The sequence below is a fragment of the Chlamydotis macqueenii genome, chromosome 16 (assembly GCF_036417535.1).
Source record: "Chlamydotis macqueenii isolate bChlMac1 chromosome 16, bChlMac1.mat, whole genome shotgun sequence".
NCBI classification, from domain to species: Eukaryota; Metazoa; Chordata; class Aves; order Otidiformes; family Otididae; genus Chlamydotis; species Chlamydotis macqueenii.
The window spans coordinates 12,987,145-13,006,108 of NC_141571.1; the positions used below are offsets into that span (position 1 = coordinate 12,987,145).

An 18,964-nucleotide genomic window follows, 5' to 3' on the forward strand; every position below is an offset into this window, starting at 1 on the left:
TTGGCGTACGGAGCCCGCGCTACGCATCCGGCGTAGGCGGCCACCTTCCCCCTTACCATTACCCTTCCCCGCGCTGGCGCAGTTGGCGTACGCGGCGGCCGCCCTACGCAGTTGGCGCAGCTAGCGGGTGCCGGCGAAGGCAGGGAGATGCCGCTCGGCTGCGACAGGAAGCCCGGCAGCAGGGACGCACCATGTGCGGCGGGCGGGGAGGAGGCGGCGGGGGCGACGGCGGCCGCCTCCCGCCCTCTTCCCCGAATCCCCGCCGCCGCCTCCCCGCCCCGAGCCGGTAACGCCGGCGGCGGGGCGAGGGCGGTGCGTGCCGGCGGGCGGTGCGGTGCCCGCGGCTGATTGCGGGGCGCAGATCGTACCATCTGCGCCGGCTCCCCTCCCCGTGCACTGCGGAGAATCTTCGCACGGCAATAGCAGCCAGATAATAACAATATTATTAGAGCCTGGGACCGATATATTATAGACACGTAAAAAAGCCCCACCATGTCGGTCGCCTTTGCTTCTGCTCGCCCAAGAGGCAAAGGGGAGGTCACCCAGCAAACTATCCAGAAGGTAAAAAAGCATGCTTTTCTACAGACCATTTTAGACATTTATTCCGTCCCTGCTCCTGCAGCTGAGGAAGGAGGCTTATTTCTAGGGCGATCAGGAAAACTCGTGAATTGGCGAGGGCTGCAGAGAGGGACAGCTGGAGAGAGAGGTGGGGGAAGGAGGAGGAGGAGGAGGTGGAACAAAGCAAAGGTGTTCGGATCCCAGCGAAGAGAGAGGGAGAGAAGGACTGAGGGAATAAAATCGGGATGGCACCTTATCTCTGCTGCTCGCAAAGGGGAAAAAAAAGCTGCCAATAAGACACTGGGAAATTGCAATGGAATCTGTAAATATGTGATTCGTTTCTGATGGTATGTCAGCTTCTGGCCCCCAAAAAATCCAACCTCAAAAATCAATTAAAATACTGAATTTGCAAGGGTTTTCTTTTGTATTGAGATGCAGAATTTTAATCTCTCAGAAGACAGAGGGAGCACCAATCACTGGTATTTTTCATAGGCTGTTATTATTTGTGAGGTGTTTATTGATGTCTACTGACAAAGGTTTTGAAAGGTTTTCTCTGGAGTGGAGATCTCCGCGTGGGTCTCGTGGAGGCCAGAGCAGAGGGTTCCCAGTTGGGAAGTTATTGTTTCCCCTTTCGCAGGGCTGGCAGCAGGGACTGCGCGCACATGCCCGGCACCCCTTCCTCCTGCAGCAGGTAACGGTCAGCAAGGACGAGGCTGGGAATGTCGGTGGAGAACATGCATGGTGTTACTGTGACCGCTATTTGGCATTTGTACTTCTGCGGTATTTTTGCGTGTTCCCCAGCGCGTAGGTATTTTGTTTACGCGGAGTTGTGTAGTGCAGCGGAAGCGAGGCGTGCGTGTTCCACGCCGTCCATCCGTAGTAGCGACCAGCGAAGAAACGCCGTGGCTCACACAGCGATTAACCGATCATCAGCGGGTTCTGCAGCCAAACCATCATCTGGTGCCAATTTATGACTTCTAGGGAAAAAAAACCTCAGTGGAAGACTGTGTGAGAACAGAGGTTAAGGCAGAACAAACTGCCACAGGGGAGACTGAAGAGATGACTTGAATCTCAGGGGACTGCTTGGAAACTAATCCCATATTGTGTAGCTCTTGCAGCACATGTGGTATTGTGAACCAATTAATTTTAAATACTAAAATATTTCAGACTCAGTTTTTGTCTAACCTCCAGGTTGGCTGGGATTAGGACAGAATTTCATAATTTAGATAGTTTGTACTTAAAACCATGACTGTATCCACAGACAACGGGCAGCCAAAGTATCTTCAGTTTGATTTTCAAGCCTTCCTTTTTTGCATATTCATAAACTTTACGGAAGCTTCAAAATGGTATTTCTTTATCAATAACGTGTAAAAGCATTTCCCCTCTCAGGTCCATTTGCTGGCGTGTTACTCAGGACTGTTCACCAATGTTGGTTTTGTCTTTGACGAGTGGTGATGCTGAGGAAGAGACGTGCGGGCACAGTAACGAGAGGGGTTTTATAGCCAAGTATAGAAATGGGGCAGTGAGAGGAGGAGCAGGTGCAGGGCTAGGAACTCAAAAAATCCTCCTTAAAGTGAGCGTTTGAAAACAATTCCAATTTCACTGAAAAATATTTCTCTTATTTGTATTTGAAATATATATATGCAGCTTATTTTTATTTATTAACTCAATTTTGATAGTCTTTCAAAGCTGTTATTATTCCGGTTCCATTCCTAAAATATATTTCACATGGAGGAAGTTAGAACTTTTGACAAGACAGCAGTGATGGCGGTGCTTTGAAATACTTCATCAAATAGCATTTGCAGGGCAGTAAACTTCAGTTTCTTCTCTGTCATGGAGATCAGAACTCAGTTCTTTTTTCCTAGTAAGTCAGGAAAAGAGCTATTCCTGATTCCTTTTTCAGCAAGCAAAATGTTCTTCAGCCAGTTGCGGAAGCGTAGCCCTTTTCTGATGAAGGTATCTGTAATATTGCTCGGACTCTTGCTGTTGAGTATGTATCTTAACTGAATGTGAAAATATTGTCAGTGATTTCTGTTGTGGAAACTGAAAAGGACGGGTTTATATTCTTTGCTGATTCTACATACAGAATTTCCACTGACACAGGTGAAAATTCTGTATAACAATGAGTACAGAGCATGAAACAAAGAGCTGCACCGTGCATCAGGCGGGAGTATTTTCTCCTAAAACTGCATGCTGCACCCGGGTTGCCATGTAAGCACCGGCATGTGTGCAGGAGGAACATGGATTCTTGACTGACACGGTTCCGACGTTCCCCATCAGCGTTCGAGGGAGCAGCCCGCCGTCCTGCCGTGGCAGGCCACAGCGACGCCTCTGCTCCTCAGACCCTCGCTGACGTGAGCTGCAGGGGATCACTGCAAGTTCCAGCAGAGTCTGTGATGGACAAGGGTGTCCCGCAAAGTTAAGACCGACTTGCAAATTACAAGCAAGAAGCAGGAGAAGCCGAGCTCTCTGAGGGAGTGACTAGCTAGATGGCAAATGCATCAAAAGGACTCTTCTGCTCATTTTCCTGTTAGCCAGCCCTTTGCATCTGAATGAGTCAAGAATTTGTTCTGATCAGAACACATACATACACGGATTAATTCACGTTTAACTCATGGAAAATGTTACTCTTTTCTCACGAGTTTTTCTATCCTGATGACACAGCGGTTCAAAGGCCCAGTCTTGCAGGCACTTAATAGCATTGGTACCTACAAACTGTATGACGTTGTGAGGGTTTTTTTTGCCAGAGGCAAATATAAATTTGTAAATACTGTTGCTCTTTTTTCCATTTATTCACCTGCAGAAAGCTTGCTGCATTTACAAGAAAGCTGGCAGAAAGAGACAAAGTATTCAAATTTTTTTAAAAATCAAAGGATATTTTAAGCTCTTAATTATATTAAAAGTTCATTAAGTTATTATTATTAAATAAAGGTCAGTGGTCATTTTGTCCACCAGCCCCGATTTTCTTGGAACAAGTCAGTCACTAGAATTTACAGAATGAAGCTAAGCTAGCAGCCACTGATACACATAAATTAACTGATACATAATTACTCTGTGTTTTCATTTTAAGTCCTCCCTGTACTAGAGCTGCACTACCCCAAAGGATATATTGGGATGTAATTGTCTTAAGTGTGGTTTCAGTAAATCTGGTAACGCAAATTTTGTACTTCGTCAAGTTCAGGAGTCTGCACACGCTAGTCCTGTGCAGGAAAAGTAGGAGGTTTCAATTGCTTGAAAGTATGTTTCTTGTTTGAAAGTAGGCATGTCAGTAAAATCGGAAGTTTTGGAAAGGGTTGGGTGATATTTTAGAATGAGGCAGAGGTATTTCAGAAAGTGTTTTCTTTTTTTAGCATAAAAATCTATCTGCCATTTAAGGAGAAAAAAAGGTAGGTCTATTAGTTCGTCTGTGTTGGGTATTTCAACTAACTCCTTTAAAAATAACTGTTCATAAATGAGCGATTTGAAAAGCACAATCCTGTGGCTCAGTAAAGTGACATGTAGGTACTTTGTAATATCCAAAGGCAACAAAACTGCACAAAACACCATCCGCTACCAAGAAGGGTGAACGTGGAGTATCACACCACCACAGGACTTTCATCAGTTCTCACAGTAATGTGTTTTGATCATATTTCTTTCATGCAGATGCTAGATGAAAATCATCACCTAATACAATGTATCATGGATTATCAGAGCAAGGGGAAAACTGCGGAGTGTACTCAGTGAGTATTAAGAGTTTTGGAGTACGTTAGAAATCTTTGGTGTGCTTTATCTCTGGAACAGTACTATGAACAGTTCTGTTACTGATCACTGAGAAAATACTTAGATTGTTTTTTTAGATTCACTTGTATTAAGAAATTTATATTCTTGGAACAGAGTTTTTTTTCTGAAGTGCGTGAGTATTCAGTATTTACAATATTTTTAACAGATTATTTATTAAAATAATTATAACCGATTATGGTTATTGGACCACTTGCTCTATGCAGATTCATTAAATACAAGTAGATTCAAGTACAAAGTTAATAACACGTTTCCATCAGAAAATAATTAAATGTTAAGGATCAGCCATGTGGTTATCTATGGCTAAAACAACACGCACGTAGACATACCGGTTTGTATCACTGCTTACTGTTTCCTGATCTTGAAAGCAAAATGCTTTTATAAACTTCAGTCAGGAAGAAGAGCCAGTCTGCCCCATGAAAGATCAAGTTATGGGGCCAAACCTAGCAAGATGTACTTAAAAAAAAAAAAAGTTTAAAAAAGATACCTTTGCTAAAAGAAGTCATGTCACCATTCTGGCTTCATTTTTGCCACTTTTCCACTTCCCAGCGATTTTCCCCTTATCAGAAGAAAACTCATGCTAAAAAAGCATTTTCTCTTGCCTTCTTGGAACCCTCTCTGTTTCCGAAAGTTTGACTCTTCATTTTGCTCAGTGGCACAGCTGTAAGTTTGCTTTTGGATGCCCTCCTGTTCTGCATTACAAGCTTTTCCAGTTCATTGAGAACTGTGAAGAAGCATAAATGGTTCTGGTGGTGCTTACTTGAGTAAACACTCCAGATAGAGCACTCTTGAAAAAAATCTTCTTCTTTTCAATTTGCTGGCAGGGAGTTCTGGAATTTCGTTACTACTAGGACCCTTGTTAAGCACAGGAAGAAAAAGTGGCTAATTGTTAGAGCAGCTGACAGGGTGTCAGTACTCAAAGACTGAAGTCTCAGCTTCACAGTTCACTCAAAGTGCTTTCAAAGGAGAGTGTCTTTTACCTCTCCCTTCCCCCAAGCTTACCCATTTGTAAAAGAGGTGTTGAACACACTGATCCTTGATGAAAAGCATGACAGCACAGATATAGGTCGTTGCTATTATGACAGATGAAAAGTGGGCTAATGTAATTTAACTATTCATTTGTAAACAGAAAAAAAAAAAAAAATATAAATATTTGGAATTTTCTGTATTGTTAACCCTTTCCAAATAAGCTTTACTCCTTATTCTGTAGATACCAACAAATCTTGCACAGAAACCTGGTTTACCTGGCAACAATAGCAGATTCTAACCAGAATATGCAGTCCTTGCTTCCTGCTGTAAGTACCAGTGCTGCCATCAGATCCATTTACCGTGCCAGAGGGAAATGTTCTTTGATTCTGTTACTGATCAGTATCAATAAACCATTTTTTAGTATTTTTCCATCTAAAAGTTTTGAAGTGGTCAAGTGGACCACTAAGCAAAGAAAAAGCTACTTCTACTGTGTTTAAAACATATTCTTCGGGACGTTTGTATTAATCTCAGTCTCTGTAACTCAACTATATACTACAAATGGTGCAGGGGTGCAGATCTGAACAGGCTCCTTTTGTTCCAGATTCATTATTCTTTACCCATTCTTACTGTATTCTTTACGCAGGAAAAAAAATGCCATTAGTTTGTATGAAAAATCTAATTCAGCATTTGGGCATTGGTTTCTCTTTAAACATTGCGTTATTCTTGCTAGATGGATTGGTTTTGGAGGTGTCACACATACGGCAAAACACAGCATAACTGTATGCCTGACACAGGTCAGTTTGTCAACACACTTCTGTGTTTTTGCTAATGCAAAGCAGTTATGTTCCGACCAGCACAAAATGAAATTAGTGTAAGTACGGAAGAATGGACGCAGAGGCCAGGCTCTTATTATAAGCACAATTTTAAGATCTTTACCGTGCTGCCTCCCGGCTTCTCTGTATCATTCTGAATGCCATTCACACATAGTGGTCAAACGAAGAAAGGTTTACGCAAGCAAGCCCAAAAAGTGAAGGGAGCAGATATTGAGTTGAGGCTGTTTTTAATCACTCAGGCTAATTTGGGGGTTATTATTTTTCTAATTAAAACCTAACAAAAAAAAATTGCTTCTCCTCCTTGTTTTTTGCAGCCACCAACGCAAAACATAAACTTGGGCCCAGGAGGAATGACTCAGAGTGCATCCAGCCAATCTCTCCATTCACAGAGCAATCTCAGCGACGCGATTGGGACGGGCCTTCCTCCTTCCTCCCTCATGCAGAGCCAGATTAGCAATGGTGAGCTTCGGTCCCCTTTGTGCTGCTTTGCTGTTGCTTGGCAACAAAATCATTAATGCAGAATATACTTACAGAGCTGTAAAAGACCCCTCCTAACTCACCTTTCAGGCACATGCTGAAATCATCACAAAATGGCTACAATCAGTAAGGATGTTGGCTTCTGCAGGGACTCCAGTCTACTTAGTATTTCTAGAGGGGAAATTAAAAACATTTTTAAAAAAAATGCATAATGAAAATAACCAAGTAAAAATGCATCCAGGTTTTTAGTGTGAAAAATTATATATTATAGTATTTTTCTCTTGAATGTGATGGGGTTGGCCAGGATAAAATGGAATTGCATGCATGACTAACTGCACAACCAAGCCTTTAGATTGCAAAGACCTTCCAGTAGACATGCCTTCTTAAAAATAATTTGGTGTTGCATCAGTCTTTATTTTCTACAGAAGCTTGCAGAGATTGTCGTACATAGCCAAAGAGTTTGCACAAACATTTAATATGAATAAGATAATATACTGTCGATCTGTTTCTTTTGTTCGTGCAACTAAAAAGAAACTAAATGAAAGACAAAAATGTTTTGTTTTTTTTTCACTGTCCATTTTATAGCATGAATAATCTGTTTATTTATTTTGTAATTCATAGTTATTTAGTCAGTTCTCTGACTGGTGGGTCAGTTCTCAGGTGGGTCTTTCCCAGAGTGACAGAGACAGAAAATAGTTTCTATAAATAGAAATACCTGATTGTAAAATCACAGGTCTTGGCAGGGGGACTCAAGAGCAGATGCAAGCCATGAAATTACTTCTGACTTTTTAAAAATCTATTTGTGGTCAAGCTGATAGTACCTTTTAAACTAATGGATGAGGTACCTACTTTAAACAGTTACAGCTTGTAAAGTGAACTTATTAAATTTATCTGGGCCTTCTTTTTGAAAGATATATTACCTAGTATAAGTATAATAAATCAGTCAAAATATTGTTTTGTGTTACTAATAGTCTACATTTTCAGTGTTATTGTTGCTGTTTTTTCTTATTTGCTGCCCGTCTTTGCCCCCTTTTTTAGCATAATTTAGTGCTGATTGAAAGAACCAGACTGGCAGTCCTGAAGAACAGAAGCAGCCAGGGCAGTGACAGTGCAAGTTTACCTCGTGTTGCCCCAGCCCGGTACTAAAACCTGGCCTGAGCTGTGGGGGTCCCAGGGTAGTTCACTCCCTGCCTAGTCACTTTGACTCTGTCACCCGGGTAGCGCCAGGTATTGTGTCATGAAAATATCAGTCCACTGGAAACCAGACTGAGGACGAAGGTGTGACTGGGAATGCAGTAGCTTGCCTCTTCTGAGTAGCCTAGCTAACAGCAGCAGTGGTGGCATGTGCTCTGCTGCCAGTGCCTGCCGTGAGAACGGGACCCTCGCACCCCTGGGCCCGGGGACGCTCCCCCCCCCGGTTGCCAGTCTCTGCTGCTGCAGTCTCTGTGCTAGAATCAGGTTAGCACGACGATGCTGTATGACACAGCAGTCTTGATGTGCAGATGGGCTTTGAGACTGAGAAATTCTTTCACATCAGTCAATAATTGTTGGGCAGCATTTTTTGGAAATGACGAGTAAATGTGCACAAACAATTCAGATGGATGGGCTCTGGTACTTGTGAAAATTTCTCATGGCAATAGAGATGAAAGTCTGTGATGAACAGGTGCAGCATTGTGAAAGAGGGAAGAACAGAGAAGAAGGCATAGAAGCCACTACATCTTATTCTTTGTTGTCATCAGTCAGGACTTTACAGAAATCACGTCTCCAGGACAGTAACGAGGTAATTCCCCGCATACAGGATAACTCTCCATAGTGGAAGCTAGGTCAATTTTAATGATAATTCTGTTGATGGGGACAAGTTAAAAAACAACCTACTGAGATTTCAAGTAATCCACCATCCACAAGTCAGTGATTCTTCACGCAATAGCCCTGCAGGCAAACTCAACTCAGCTGCCTCTGGACAGAATTGGGCCCAACTGAGAATTTGAACTGTTTAGAAATCATGAGTGAGGCCTTTCAAAGAAAAACCCAACTGCCTTAGATTCATGGAAGTATGAAGGAGGTTCAGTGCTTTGTATTTATCTTATTGTTTTAGTGTTTCCATTTAAACACTTTTGGTCATGCTTTCCTATTTTCCCTTAAAATCACAATTTAGCCAATCCCTTTTTTTTTTTTTGCTTTAAACAAGGCCAAGATTCTCTTAAGTTTTCCCATGCAAGTAGGGCAAGGTTTACCAACCCTTGCTTCACTCCATCTCTCACTCAAAGCAACTGCTAGCTCCATTCAAACACCATGTGGTCTTGTGAGGCACAAGCAGAAGTACGGCTTTACAAGACGTACGAAAACTGGAGCAAAGCACAGGGCTAGATCTCTGACCTGGCTCCAGTGATTTCAGTAGAGCTGGCTCTCTTCATCTTTCATTGAAAATGCTGCTTGTATCTCTCCATCGGAGAAAAATATAATAATCTACAGCAAATTTTCTCATTTTGATGTCTATAAAAACCATTAAGAATAATTAATGAGGTTTGTACTAAGAGAATTAGACACATTTTGCAGAGGCTGTAGATACACTTAATAACCGTGAATTAAAATATCATTATCTAAAGATTACAACATAATTCTATCTCTTCTAGGGATTCTGCATGTCTTCCGTTCTACCTAAATTAATTTAGATTGATAACAACGCAGCTGAATTTAGATAGACAACAATACACACTATCCCAATTTAGACAGTAACAATACACAATGAAAAGAACTTTCCAAACTCACTCATAAAAGCATTTACGGCAACAAACAACAAAAATTATGGACCACATTCTCCCCAGTTTTAGTTACCCAAGAGGAGTAGAATTTCAAAAAATAAGCATACTGCCAGGTGAGCAGGATGATACTCAAACTCAGGGTATAACGGGAGCAGTCTGATAATTACATATAGTGGTGTTGGAAAGGGAGTACCGTAACCACAGGGACCGTGGTGGTGACTTGGGAAATTTATCTTCTGAAAGGCTGAGGTCCTTTGAGTCAAACTTAGGAAAGGGAGAGACAGACTTGTCATCTGAGGAGAGGGTCCCTTGGTGCTTCCTAAGCCCCAGCTAAGAAGTGTAGTTGGCTGTACAGGAACCGAATGGATACAGCAATGTGCAAAGTGTTTCTCAGCCTTCCTGTTGCTGCCAATGAAAAGGTGACAGGAAGGAAAGGACAAATTTCAGAATGCTAGGATGTTTCCAGAGTCCGTGTATTTTCTGAAGGATCTGAAATTACTGGCATTTGTTAATTCTGCCGCCTGCGAGGAACTGGTTGTAGGGCATTGCTGCTGATTTTGTTCTTCTTGTCTTCAATTATGGACGGCCTGGATTTGGCTGCCAGGAAGAGGAGGGTCACTCTAAGTGTGCAGTAGGCAGTTTTAATTTGTCTGTAGATAACAGGGAGTTTTAATAATGAGGATTTTTTTGTTTTGTTTTGCCTTACCAGAAGCTATTTTAGAAAGGCCGCGAGGGCTTTAATGCTCACTGTACATTGCCAATAATAGCACAGATTTTCTTGTTGCTCTCTTTAATTTTTCTAGGTCCTAATCACGTGTCTATGCAGCAGTCAGGCCAGAACACTATGCCCACGACCTCTCTGAGTATGACTGTCAGCAGTCATGGAACTGGGCCTGGTTATAGCCATACAGTGCCTGCATCTCAGAATGTGCCAATGCAAGGCCAGGGGTCAATAGGCAATTATGTCTCTCGAACAAACATCAACATGCAGTCTAATCCAGGTAAACTCCCTCTTCCTCCTTCTGGGCCAAGTTGACTTTTCGGTGACCTCAGAGGTTTACCACACATGAATTTGTTCTGTAAATATTTTCTGTAGACAGTGACAAACATCCAAGAGGAAAAGGCAGTTTTAAGACTTCTCTGAATTTCAAGGTGTCAGGCACCAGTGTAAGTCAGAACAGTTTCAGACTTGCTGTAACTTATGAGTTGGGGAAAAGAGGGTTAGCTAAAAGTGCAGCAGCACCATCTGCCCCTGGCAGCAAATCCCACAACCGTGGGAGGGATCTGAGAAGCACCTTTATCCTAGCTGAAAGAGCCTGCCAAAGAGTATTACACATTTACTGTTTGTACATTACTACCCCATTTTTGTTATTTTGTTGATACTTCACACTGCTTGCAGGGCATAGAGAGACTAGCAATCAACTTCAGATTAAGTTCTTAATTTGTAAAATGTTTGCTACTAAGTATTGAATGGGACGTCCAATTCTTAAGAATTTTTTTCTGACAATATGAAATTTCAGGATCAAATAAATCCTAGAATGTCAGTTTACTTAAACTGTATAATCATCAGATATATAATATGGGAGTAAAAGAAAGAGTTGACTAGAAATGAAATGCAGCAATGCATTAGTCAGGAGGTAGAGAAGAACAAGCATCAGTTCTTATTTCTTTCTTGAATCCTACTGTAATAATTATTACATTATTTTAAATAAAATAATAACAATCAAGGCTAGTTGTAGTTTTAAATGTTTTACTGCAGCAAATGGCAAGGACTGACCATGTAGTAACATCCTTTCTGGATTACAGTGCAGAAGAGTTAAATACATGCAGTAGGAAAACATCTCCCCCTATGGAAAATTCACAGAATTATCAGGATGCATGTTAGTTGAAGGTTTAACTTGCTTCCGAAGAGACTAGGGAGAGAACTGTCACATCCTGTTAGAAAACAGTATTTTCCATGTACATTGTAGTCTCCATGATGCACCAGCAAGCAGCAACATCACATTACAACTCGGCACAAGGAGGGAGCCAGCATTACCAGGGGCAGTCCTCCATTGCCATGATGAGCCAGAGCAACCAAGGCAACAGCATGATGGGTCAGCGACCAATGGGCCCTTACAGAGCTTCACAGCAAGGTAAACTCCATTATTAGATTATCGATAGAATTATTATTAGATTGATGATACTCAGCCCGTCCTGTGGGGTAGGTAAGTTAACAAAATTTCCAAGTCACTTAGGAGCAGGGAATCCCATCTGGGAACACGAGATACCTCGAATGGTGGAAGTATCACGACAATCAGATGAACTTTAATCTATTTTCAAGATTTATCTATTTAATTATTTCAGGTGGTTAGAAAAATAATTCTATCTAAAAGGGATCATATATCTCTAAAGAAACAATGGATGGCTTGATATACAGCTCACTCAAGTCACTGGGAGTCTTTTAACTTCTTTCAAATGGTATTAGATCAGCCATAACATGGCACAGTTAACAAGGAAGACAGTTCTGTTAAAGAAGATATACTTTTCCAGCAATTAATATGAAAAATTAGGCCAAGGCAAGGAAAACATCAGAGGATAACTACCATGCTCTAAGACCTCTCTGGAAAAAGTTCTCAGAGGTAATAAAGCTGCTAGACTGATTCTAGTATGAACTGAATTTTGCTAAGAAGCAAATTAATACATTAATTAAAATATATTGAATTCCGACTGTGTTCTGGAGCATGGAATACATTCCTGTGATTTCTAATAACTCAGTAGATGAAATGTAGCCATTTCTCTCAGTATTGCCCAGAAGTGAATGGGTTTAGGACATGTTACTGACAGTTGCATAAATTCAATTTCAGCCAGCTTTTTCTGAGAACAGAAATTTATTTCCTTTTTCTAGTGAACAAAACGTCTTTGAAACTGCTCTCAACATACATTGCTTGTTTACTTATCCAGATGTAAACATTGTTTTCTTAAAAATAAATTACATTTAAAAAACCAGCCCTTAGGAGTCCGCGGGCTCAGTTTGCTCTCTCTTGCCTTTGCCTTGCAGGTTCCTCGCAGCAGTACATGGGTCAGGAAGAATATTACAGTGAACAGTACAGTCATGGACAAGGCTCATCAGAACCTATGAATCAGCAATATTACCCAGATGGTAATTCCTCTGAGCTGTAGTCACTGTAATACCGCTGAACTGTAGACCAGCATGACTGCCACATCGGAGGACATGGCAAACCCGTGATGATTCATTTCCAATTTAAATGCTACAAAATTCTAATTCCAGGGCATGGGAGCCTGGTACACAAGCATAGGTATCAGTGCACCCTACTATCCAAACTGCTTCAAAAAGAGCACAAAACTAAGTTTGGATAAGTGAATGCAAGAGATTTATCCATAGGTGTGACTTTCCTTGCCGTGTATTTGACCTCCTATCTAATGGGTCTGTATTTCCTCTTAGCCTCATCTTTGTGCATAAGCAGCTTCATAATAGATGTATCCAACAATGTATCTGATAAATCTTTACAATTCTTTGTAGGACATGGTGATTATGCCTATCAGCAATCGTCATATACCGAGCAGAGCTACGACAGGTCATTTGACGACTCAACACAGCACTATTATGAAGGAGGTAGGAAAATATATTGGCAATCTCTGTAACCCAAAGCCCTAATCCCCTAAAATATTAATGAAATGCTTATGGAAATATAAAATATGACTTGCAGTTTCTGCATCACTAACTGCTACTTAGCCATTATTTAAGGAGTGTCCAGGAAATAGAAGTTAGCCATCTATAGCATTTTTTATATGGAGACTGAATCAGACTGTACACACAGTATCACGGCAGCACGTGTATTGTGGGGCAGCGTGCTGTGCAGCCTTGTGGGATCACCTGCAACTTGTGCGTAGCCTCATATTCCTTAGAAAAAAAGATCCTCGGCTGTCGCTGAGCCAGGTGGAATTATTGCTATGGATATTGAACTTTTTTTTCAGTAAGAGAAAAGACTTCCAGTATCCTCCACTCCTACAAAACTGGTTAACAAACATTTTATATAATGCAAATAAAAGCAGCTGTATTAAAGTAAAAGGTTATGCTGACAAAGGTAAACTAACATCCTGCAGTTAGAAATGGGGTTCAGAGCTGGAAAAAATGGCAGCCATAAATGGAAATTTCTCTGAAGTAAGAAAGCCTACTGGTTAATGCCAGGACCAAAGTTTTTAAACCTTACTTAATTCACCTTACAAATTGTGAAAAACAATGGCTTAAATGAAACTTATCTTTGAAAATCACCAATACTATGAGTTTGCAATTCTACCACTAGAAAACCTCTCAACAGTAGAACATCTGTACATTCTCTGATACTATTAAGATATCTGAACTTTAAATTAACTGCAAAATATTAACTTAATTATGATACAGCAAGGTGGCATTTAGGAAAAGAAATGTTGTCTGTGTAGTCTCTGTTCATTTTGTTGTTTCAGGATACCGCAAATGGAATTTCCATCACAGGTATTTAAAAACATACCAGTTAGAATAACAAAGTGGTCTTTCTGGGATATAAGAATAAACATCATTATCTAGAAGAAAATACCATGGGAGGGCTTCTTGAGAAACTGGCTGTTTACCCTGACACCCTTATCTTTGTGACTCTGTGTTTTTCTTCTGAAATGCTTCTGGGGTAAAAAAAATCCTTTGGGTACAGGTTGCTTGTTTGTTTGTTTAGTGATCTGCATAGAAAAAGAACTTAGTTCAAAAGTATTAAAAATCACTCCAGAAATAAACATCCTGATTGGCAAAATGCATTCATCTGTTTCTGAAACTCGTCTACGAGTTCCAGACCAAGGCTCCTTACACCTTTGTTTTCCTTATGATTCGCAGTGAAATACCTGCCTCATCTATAACCAAACTATTTCCATTTTTCCCTCTTTAGGAAATTCTCAGTACAGCCAGCAGCAGGCAGGATACCAACAGGGAGCTGCCCAGCAGCAAACGTATTCCCAGCAGCAATACCCAAATCAACAAAGTTACCCAGGACAACAGCAAGGATACGGTAAGAAAACTGTCACTGATGGGTCAAGCGTTTGCAGTACTTCATCCTGATGCCACCATTCCTAAGCTAAAATATGCTGTAAACTATTTCCTTGATTAACTTTGACCGTTGGGCATCCACATACCAAAACTAGCCAAAGCAAAAAGCATGAAAAGGGATTCTGGGCTGTAACATACATTAGTGTAGCACTGCATTCCACATTGTTATGTTAGCATTCTGAATCCTCTCCCTTTTGAAATAAAGTTAGAAAATACACTTTTGCCTCATGTTGACTTCCTGGTAAGTGTCAGTAGGAGGTGACTGTCTGGATTCTCAGGCCTCCTACGCATTCAGTAGTTCTGTAACTAACATGAAAAAATAACATCAACAGTCTAGAGAATCACTACTCCCTCGCGTAGGTTTTTTGCAACATGATATGGGTTTTATTCCTTGGTGAGGGACTGAGGTGAAAGGAAAAAAAGTGGAAGTGCTTTGAGCATGCAGCTAACACTGGCGCAGGGCTTTCAAACCCCTCAGGTCACCAGTGGCAGAGCTCCTCGCTGCCATCAAAAGAACCTGAGTTTGAGGGCTGGTTTTGAATTTTCTGACTGATTGGAGGCTGCTTGTATGTATCCTCAGCCTTTGGGAGAAAGAAACCATTTCAGGTTATTTAGTATAACAACAGGGGCCGGAGAGATTGAAATAATCTAAATCCTAGCTTCAAGGCAAGAGATTTCTGGTGCATCTCCCGGATGTGATGGTACTTGACCTTGAATTGACAGTGTCAACCAAGCTTGATAAATTGATGTTAATATAAACAGTGAATCCGTTTTAGAAATGTAAGATCTCGTTAAATAGAACCTACATGCCTAAAACATTAATTAAATTATTAACACCTGATTGTGTAGTACTGGTAGATAGTTTGGACTACTCAAACCAGACATATTCTGTGAAATGAAACTCAAAATTCAGTTAACAATGATAATATCTGGCCTCCTGTTTTTAATGGTTCTTCTTCATAAAAATCCACCACCAACAATGCTAAAAAGTGCACATAGCAGTCTATACATAGAATATACACTCCCAAATAAAAGGAACTCAATGTCCCTGTGCAGTTGTGTATCTGATTTACGTGTTTTTTAGAAGTATCTCTATATGCAAGAGATTTCTTAGGTTCTGGCTGGTCAGCAGTGCTTTTGGTGGCACAGCTAGATTAAGTAGGAAGTTAAATGTGCAGTTGTTACTAAAATAAGGGCCAGGTAACTTGCATATAGGTAATAATTGAGCTGTGCTGATACAGATTTCAGACAGGCAGTTCACTTAAAAGTATATCAGATTTTCTGAGCAAAGTTTAAAACCTGAGCTGAAGTTTACAGTCCTGCTGCTAGATCATTGTTAGTATTAACACTTTCTACTGTAAAGCTAGACAGGAGGTCCAGGCAAAATTTCCTCACAGTTCATGCTCGCAGAGCTTAGTTTGTTACCATCATGGTTTACGTTATGGTAACCGTAAGAGCTCCCCCTAGCAAATCAAGCCTTAGTAATAGATTTCACTTTCTTCTCAGGTCCTGCACAAGGAGCCTCTTCACAGTATTCCAGCTACCAACAGGGACAGGGGCAGCAATATGGAAGTTACAGAACTTCTCAGACAGGCCCATCCGCTCAGCAGCAGAGGCCTTACGGCTACGAGCAGGTAAATTGTCTAAATCTCTGCTATGAAAAAGCAGATTTGGCTGTTAGCTCTGCATATAAATCTGTCTGATAATTTGATGCAGGCGTATTGATGATACTTCAGTGAGTCTTTCAGAATTCATAGACTAAAATAAATTGTCTAACTCACTGGTTGTAAACATATTGATATATTATTTTCCAACATTTTTATTTCTCTTTTTTTTTTATAGGGACAGTATGGAAACTACCAGCAATAAAAGAATACGATCCCGCGTCAGATTCCTTTCAATAGTATATCCGTCTTTTGAACTGGATGTACAGGCAGTTTTGATTAATTGTAATATGTTGGTTACCCCTTAGCACAAAGCAGCGTCTGTATGTGAACAGTGTTCATTTCATGCTGGATATGAAGCAGTGCACTACTGGTAACAGGACAATGCTTTAATGGTTTGATATTTGGTGCTGTGTATAGTACTGTATGTTGATACAATCCAGAAGTTTTTCATTTACCCCCCTCCTCGCCCCATTCTTGATGTTTCTAAATAGCTTTAGGATCATTTGATCACAGTTGTGCCCTGTTCTGGAAAGCAACCAGGTTATTCTGCATTCTGGCTCAATACAAAGCCATTCAGTCATATCCCAGTCCAGGCAGGTATCCTGTGGTAGGTTACTGATCTTTTGTTAACTGAATGCATTGACGATTACCTGCCAGCCTCTGAAATCCATGGCTCTTAACTGTACTTCTTAAGAATAAGGGTATGGATACATTTCTTACGTGAAGACAGTTCTATGCTGTATGTTAAAAATAAAATTAACTGCAACTTCTGCAATACCTACCAGGGCTAACTACTCGAGTCTTATAATTCAGTAATCTGCATACATCCACGTTTCTGTTGTAAAAGGTACAGAAAGAGGATCAATACCTATATTCAAGGAAATGTTAATCACTAGAGGCACCTTTTATATATCCATGTGAACTAAAGTATTTCTATCATGGAAAGAAAAAGAGAAGGGAGCTCTGAGATCTGCAGTGTCAGCCCACTAGACATCAATATTGCTTCCTATTGCGCTTAGCTGAGAAAAACATCTGGCAAAACTCCAGTCTTAAATACGCTACTCCAAATTTTCTAACTCGCATATGCATTTTCATGACAAATTTTGCAAGCAGGTGGCTGGCATCCTTCTTTATGTCTGATTCTTCCATTGCCCTTGCTCAGATGCCTTTGCAAGCATTATAATCATAAATATTGTCAAATCTTCTGGTTGACTACTCTTACAGCTCATCATCACTTTTTATTTTTCTGTTGTAGCTTGACAGAGATAGTTCAGAAGTAAAAGGAAAAAAAATCCATCTTCATTGCAGATGAGCAACTGAATTCAGCTTTAATTGTGAAACAAGATTATGCATCTAGAGAAAGGAACTATTAATGGGGTCAACCAGTGAGAGAATACCTATAGCTGGAGGATTTAGAAATAAAAACTAGTGGTATGTAAAAGCCAGTATGAACAATGTAAGTCACTTCTATTCAGTTTTGTATGTTCTTACAAAGTGTTGAAACAAGCTCTTATAAAGTGCTTGTATAAGTGCTGAATGAAATACCATGTTCAAACTTCTCTGAGGCAACAGGCTGACTATACTCAGTGCGCATTTTTTAATGAGATTAATTGCAAATTTACAATGTAAATACACCCTCTGTAGGATTTTGTCCTGTTCTTTGTCTGAACTGGTGTATTTATGGCATTTTGAGTTATAGTACTTTATATTTTGAAAAACCAAGACCACAAGGAAAAGAAAAGATCTCTCAATTAATTACTTTTTTTTCTCCTGTAGAGGAAAGTCTTTAAGTGGCCAGCTAAAGAATTTACTATTAAATGTTGTCCAAGCACTGCCCTTGCCACAGTAATAATTTTAATTACTGATAAAATAGAAGACACTTTTTTAGTCAGTCAGTCCTGATTTCTCTCATCTTTCCTGCTGGTGTTTTCATACAAATAAGTACTCTCAAATAGCAAGGAACAGAAAGGAAGTAAGATTGTTTTCTTTACAATATATTAATATTACAGGTAGCCAGAAGAATGCAATATTGCTCTTTGCCAGCTCGGAAATACGCCTTTTATGTGGTTTTTGAAAGTCCTGAAATACTTTTGAGAGAATATGAACAACACTTAAAATGAAACAGCAACATCACATCAATCTGAAATGTCTTACATTAAGAACTTCTTGAATGTTGTGTATATAATGTATTTGAAAGAGCACTTTGGAAATAGTTTGTACATTTATTTCCTAATTTATACATGATTTTTGGTGTTAATATTTCTAATTGTTAATAACAAAATGTTTATTTAATGTGTTGTCCATTTTTATGTATTGTGTAAACAAAGTGATGCCAGCATTTTGACTTCTTCCATTAATTGTATCATTTTCTGTTTTGTAATACAGAATGCTTGAAAATTGTTTAGGTTAAAAATGATCTGAAAATGAAGTTCGTGGTACTTTTCTTGTGACACAGACTTTTGAATGGAAACAGCAGATCGAGGGAGATTGAGTTGCCCCTTCTCCTCTACTTCTCTAACACACTTCATGCGTAATTATATATGATGAAAGCTTGTCTCAGCTTTCAAATTTTTTGATCTGCAAAGACGACATGCTGTGTGTGTGCAGATGTACGTGATTAACAGCTCACCTCACAGCACGCAGGAGGGGATGTAGCTCACTGACTGAAGGCGCAGGAGGGCTGAAGGGGCCCAGACCCCTCAAGAGGCCGGGACACCCGTGGGTCCGTCACAAGCCCCACGGGCAGGACACTCAGCGCACCCCCGAGGGGAAGGAATCCCAAAACCAGGCCTCGCAGCCTTCCCGCCGCCTGTCCGCACCGCTCAGCCGCGGGGTGCGCCGGGCCGC

The 18,964-nt window shown here is 40.5% G+C and overlaps 1 protein-coding gene across 1 annotated transcript; it reads left to right on the forward strand.

Annotated features, from left to right (window-relative positions):
* Window positions 1-431: 431 nt before the first annotated feature.
* Window positions 432-18,545, forward strand: SS18L1 (SS18L1 subunit of BAF chromatin remodeling complex). Its single transcript, XM_010126510.2, has 11 exons — window positions 432-561; window positions 4,201-4,277; window positions 5,546-5,630; window positions 6,452-6,596; window positions 10,180-10,377; window positions 11,347-11,511; window positions 12,417-12,518; window positions 12,900-12,992; window positions 14,293-14,412; window positions 15,957-16,084; window positions 16,293-18,545. Exons 1-11 carry the CDS (start codon window positions 493-495, stop codon window positions 16,317-16,319), a joined length of 1,209 nt encoding a protein of 402 aa, XP_010124812.1. The 5' UTR covers window positions 432-492; the 3' UTR covers window positions 16,320-18,545.
* The last annotated feature ends 419 nt before the right edge of the window (window positions 18,546-18,964 follow it).

Bases quoted from the DNA above. Each gene is read 5' to 3' on its own strand.
- SS18L1 (XM_010126510.2), top strand. From the start codon at position 493: ATGTCGGTCGCCTTTGCTTCTGCTCGCCCAAGAGGCAAAGGGGAGGTC. The intron at 4,278-5,545 runs GTGAGTATTAAG...CTTATTCTGTAG, and splicing joins AAAACTGCGGAGTGTACTCA to ATACCAACAAATCTTGCACA. The intron at 12,519-12,899 runs GTAATTCCTCTG...AATTCTTTGTAG, and splicing joins TCAGCAATATTACCCAGATG to GACATGGTGATTATGCCTAT.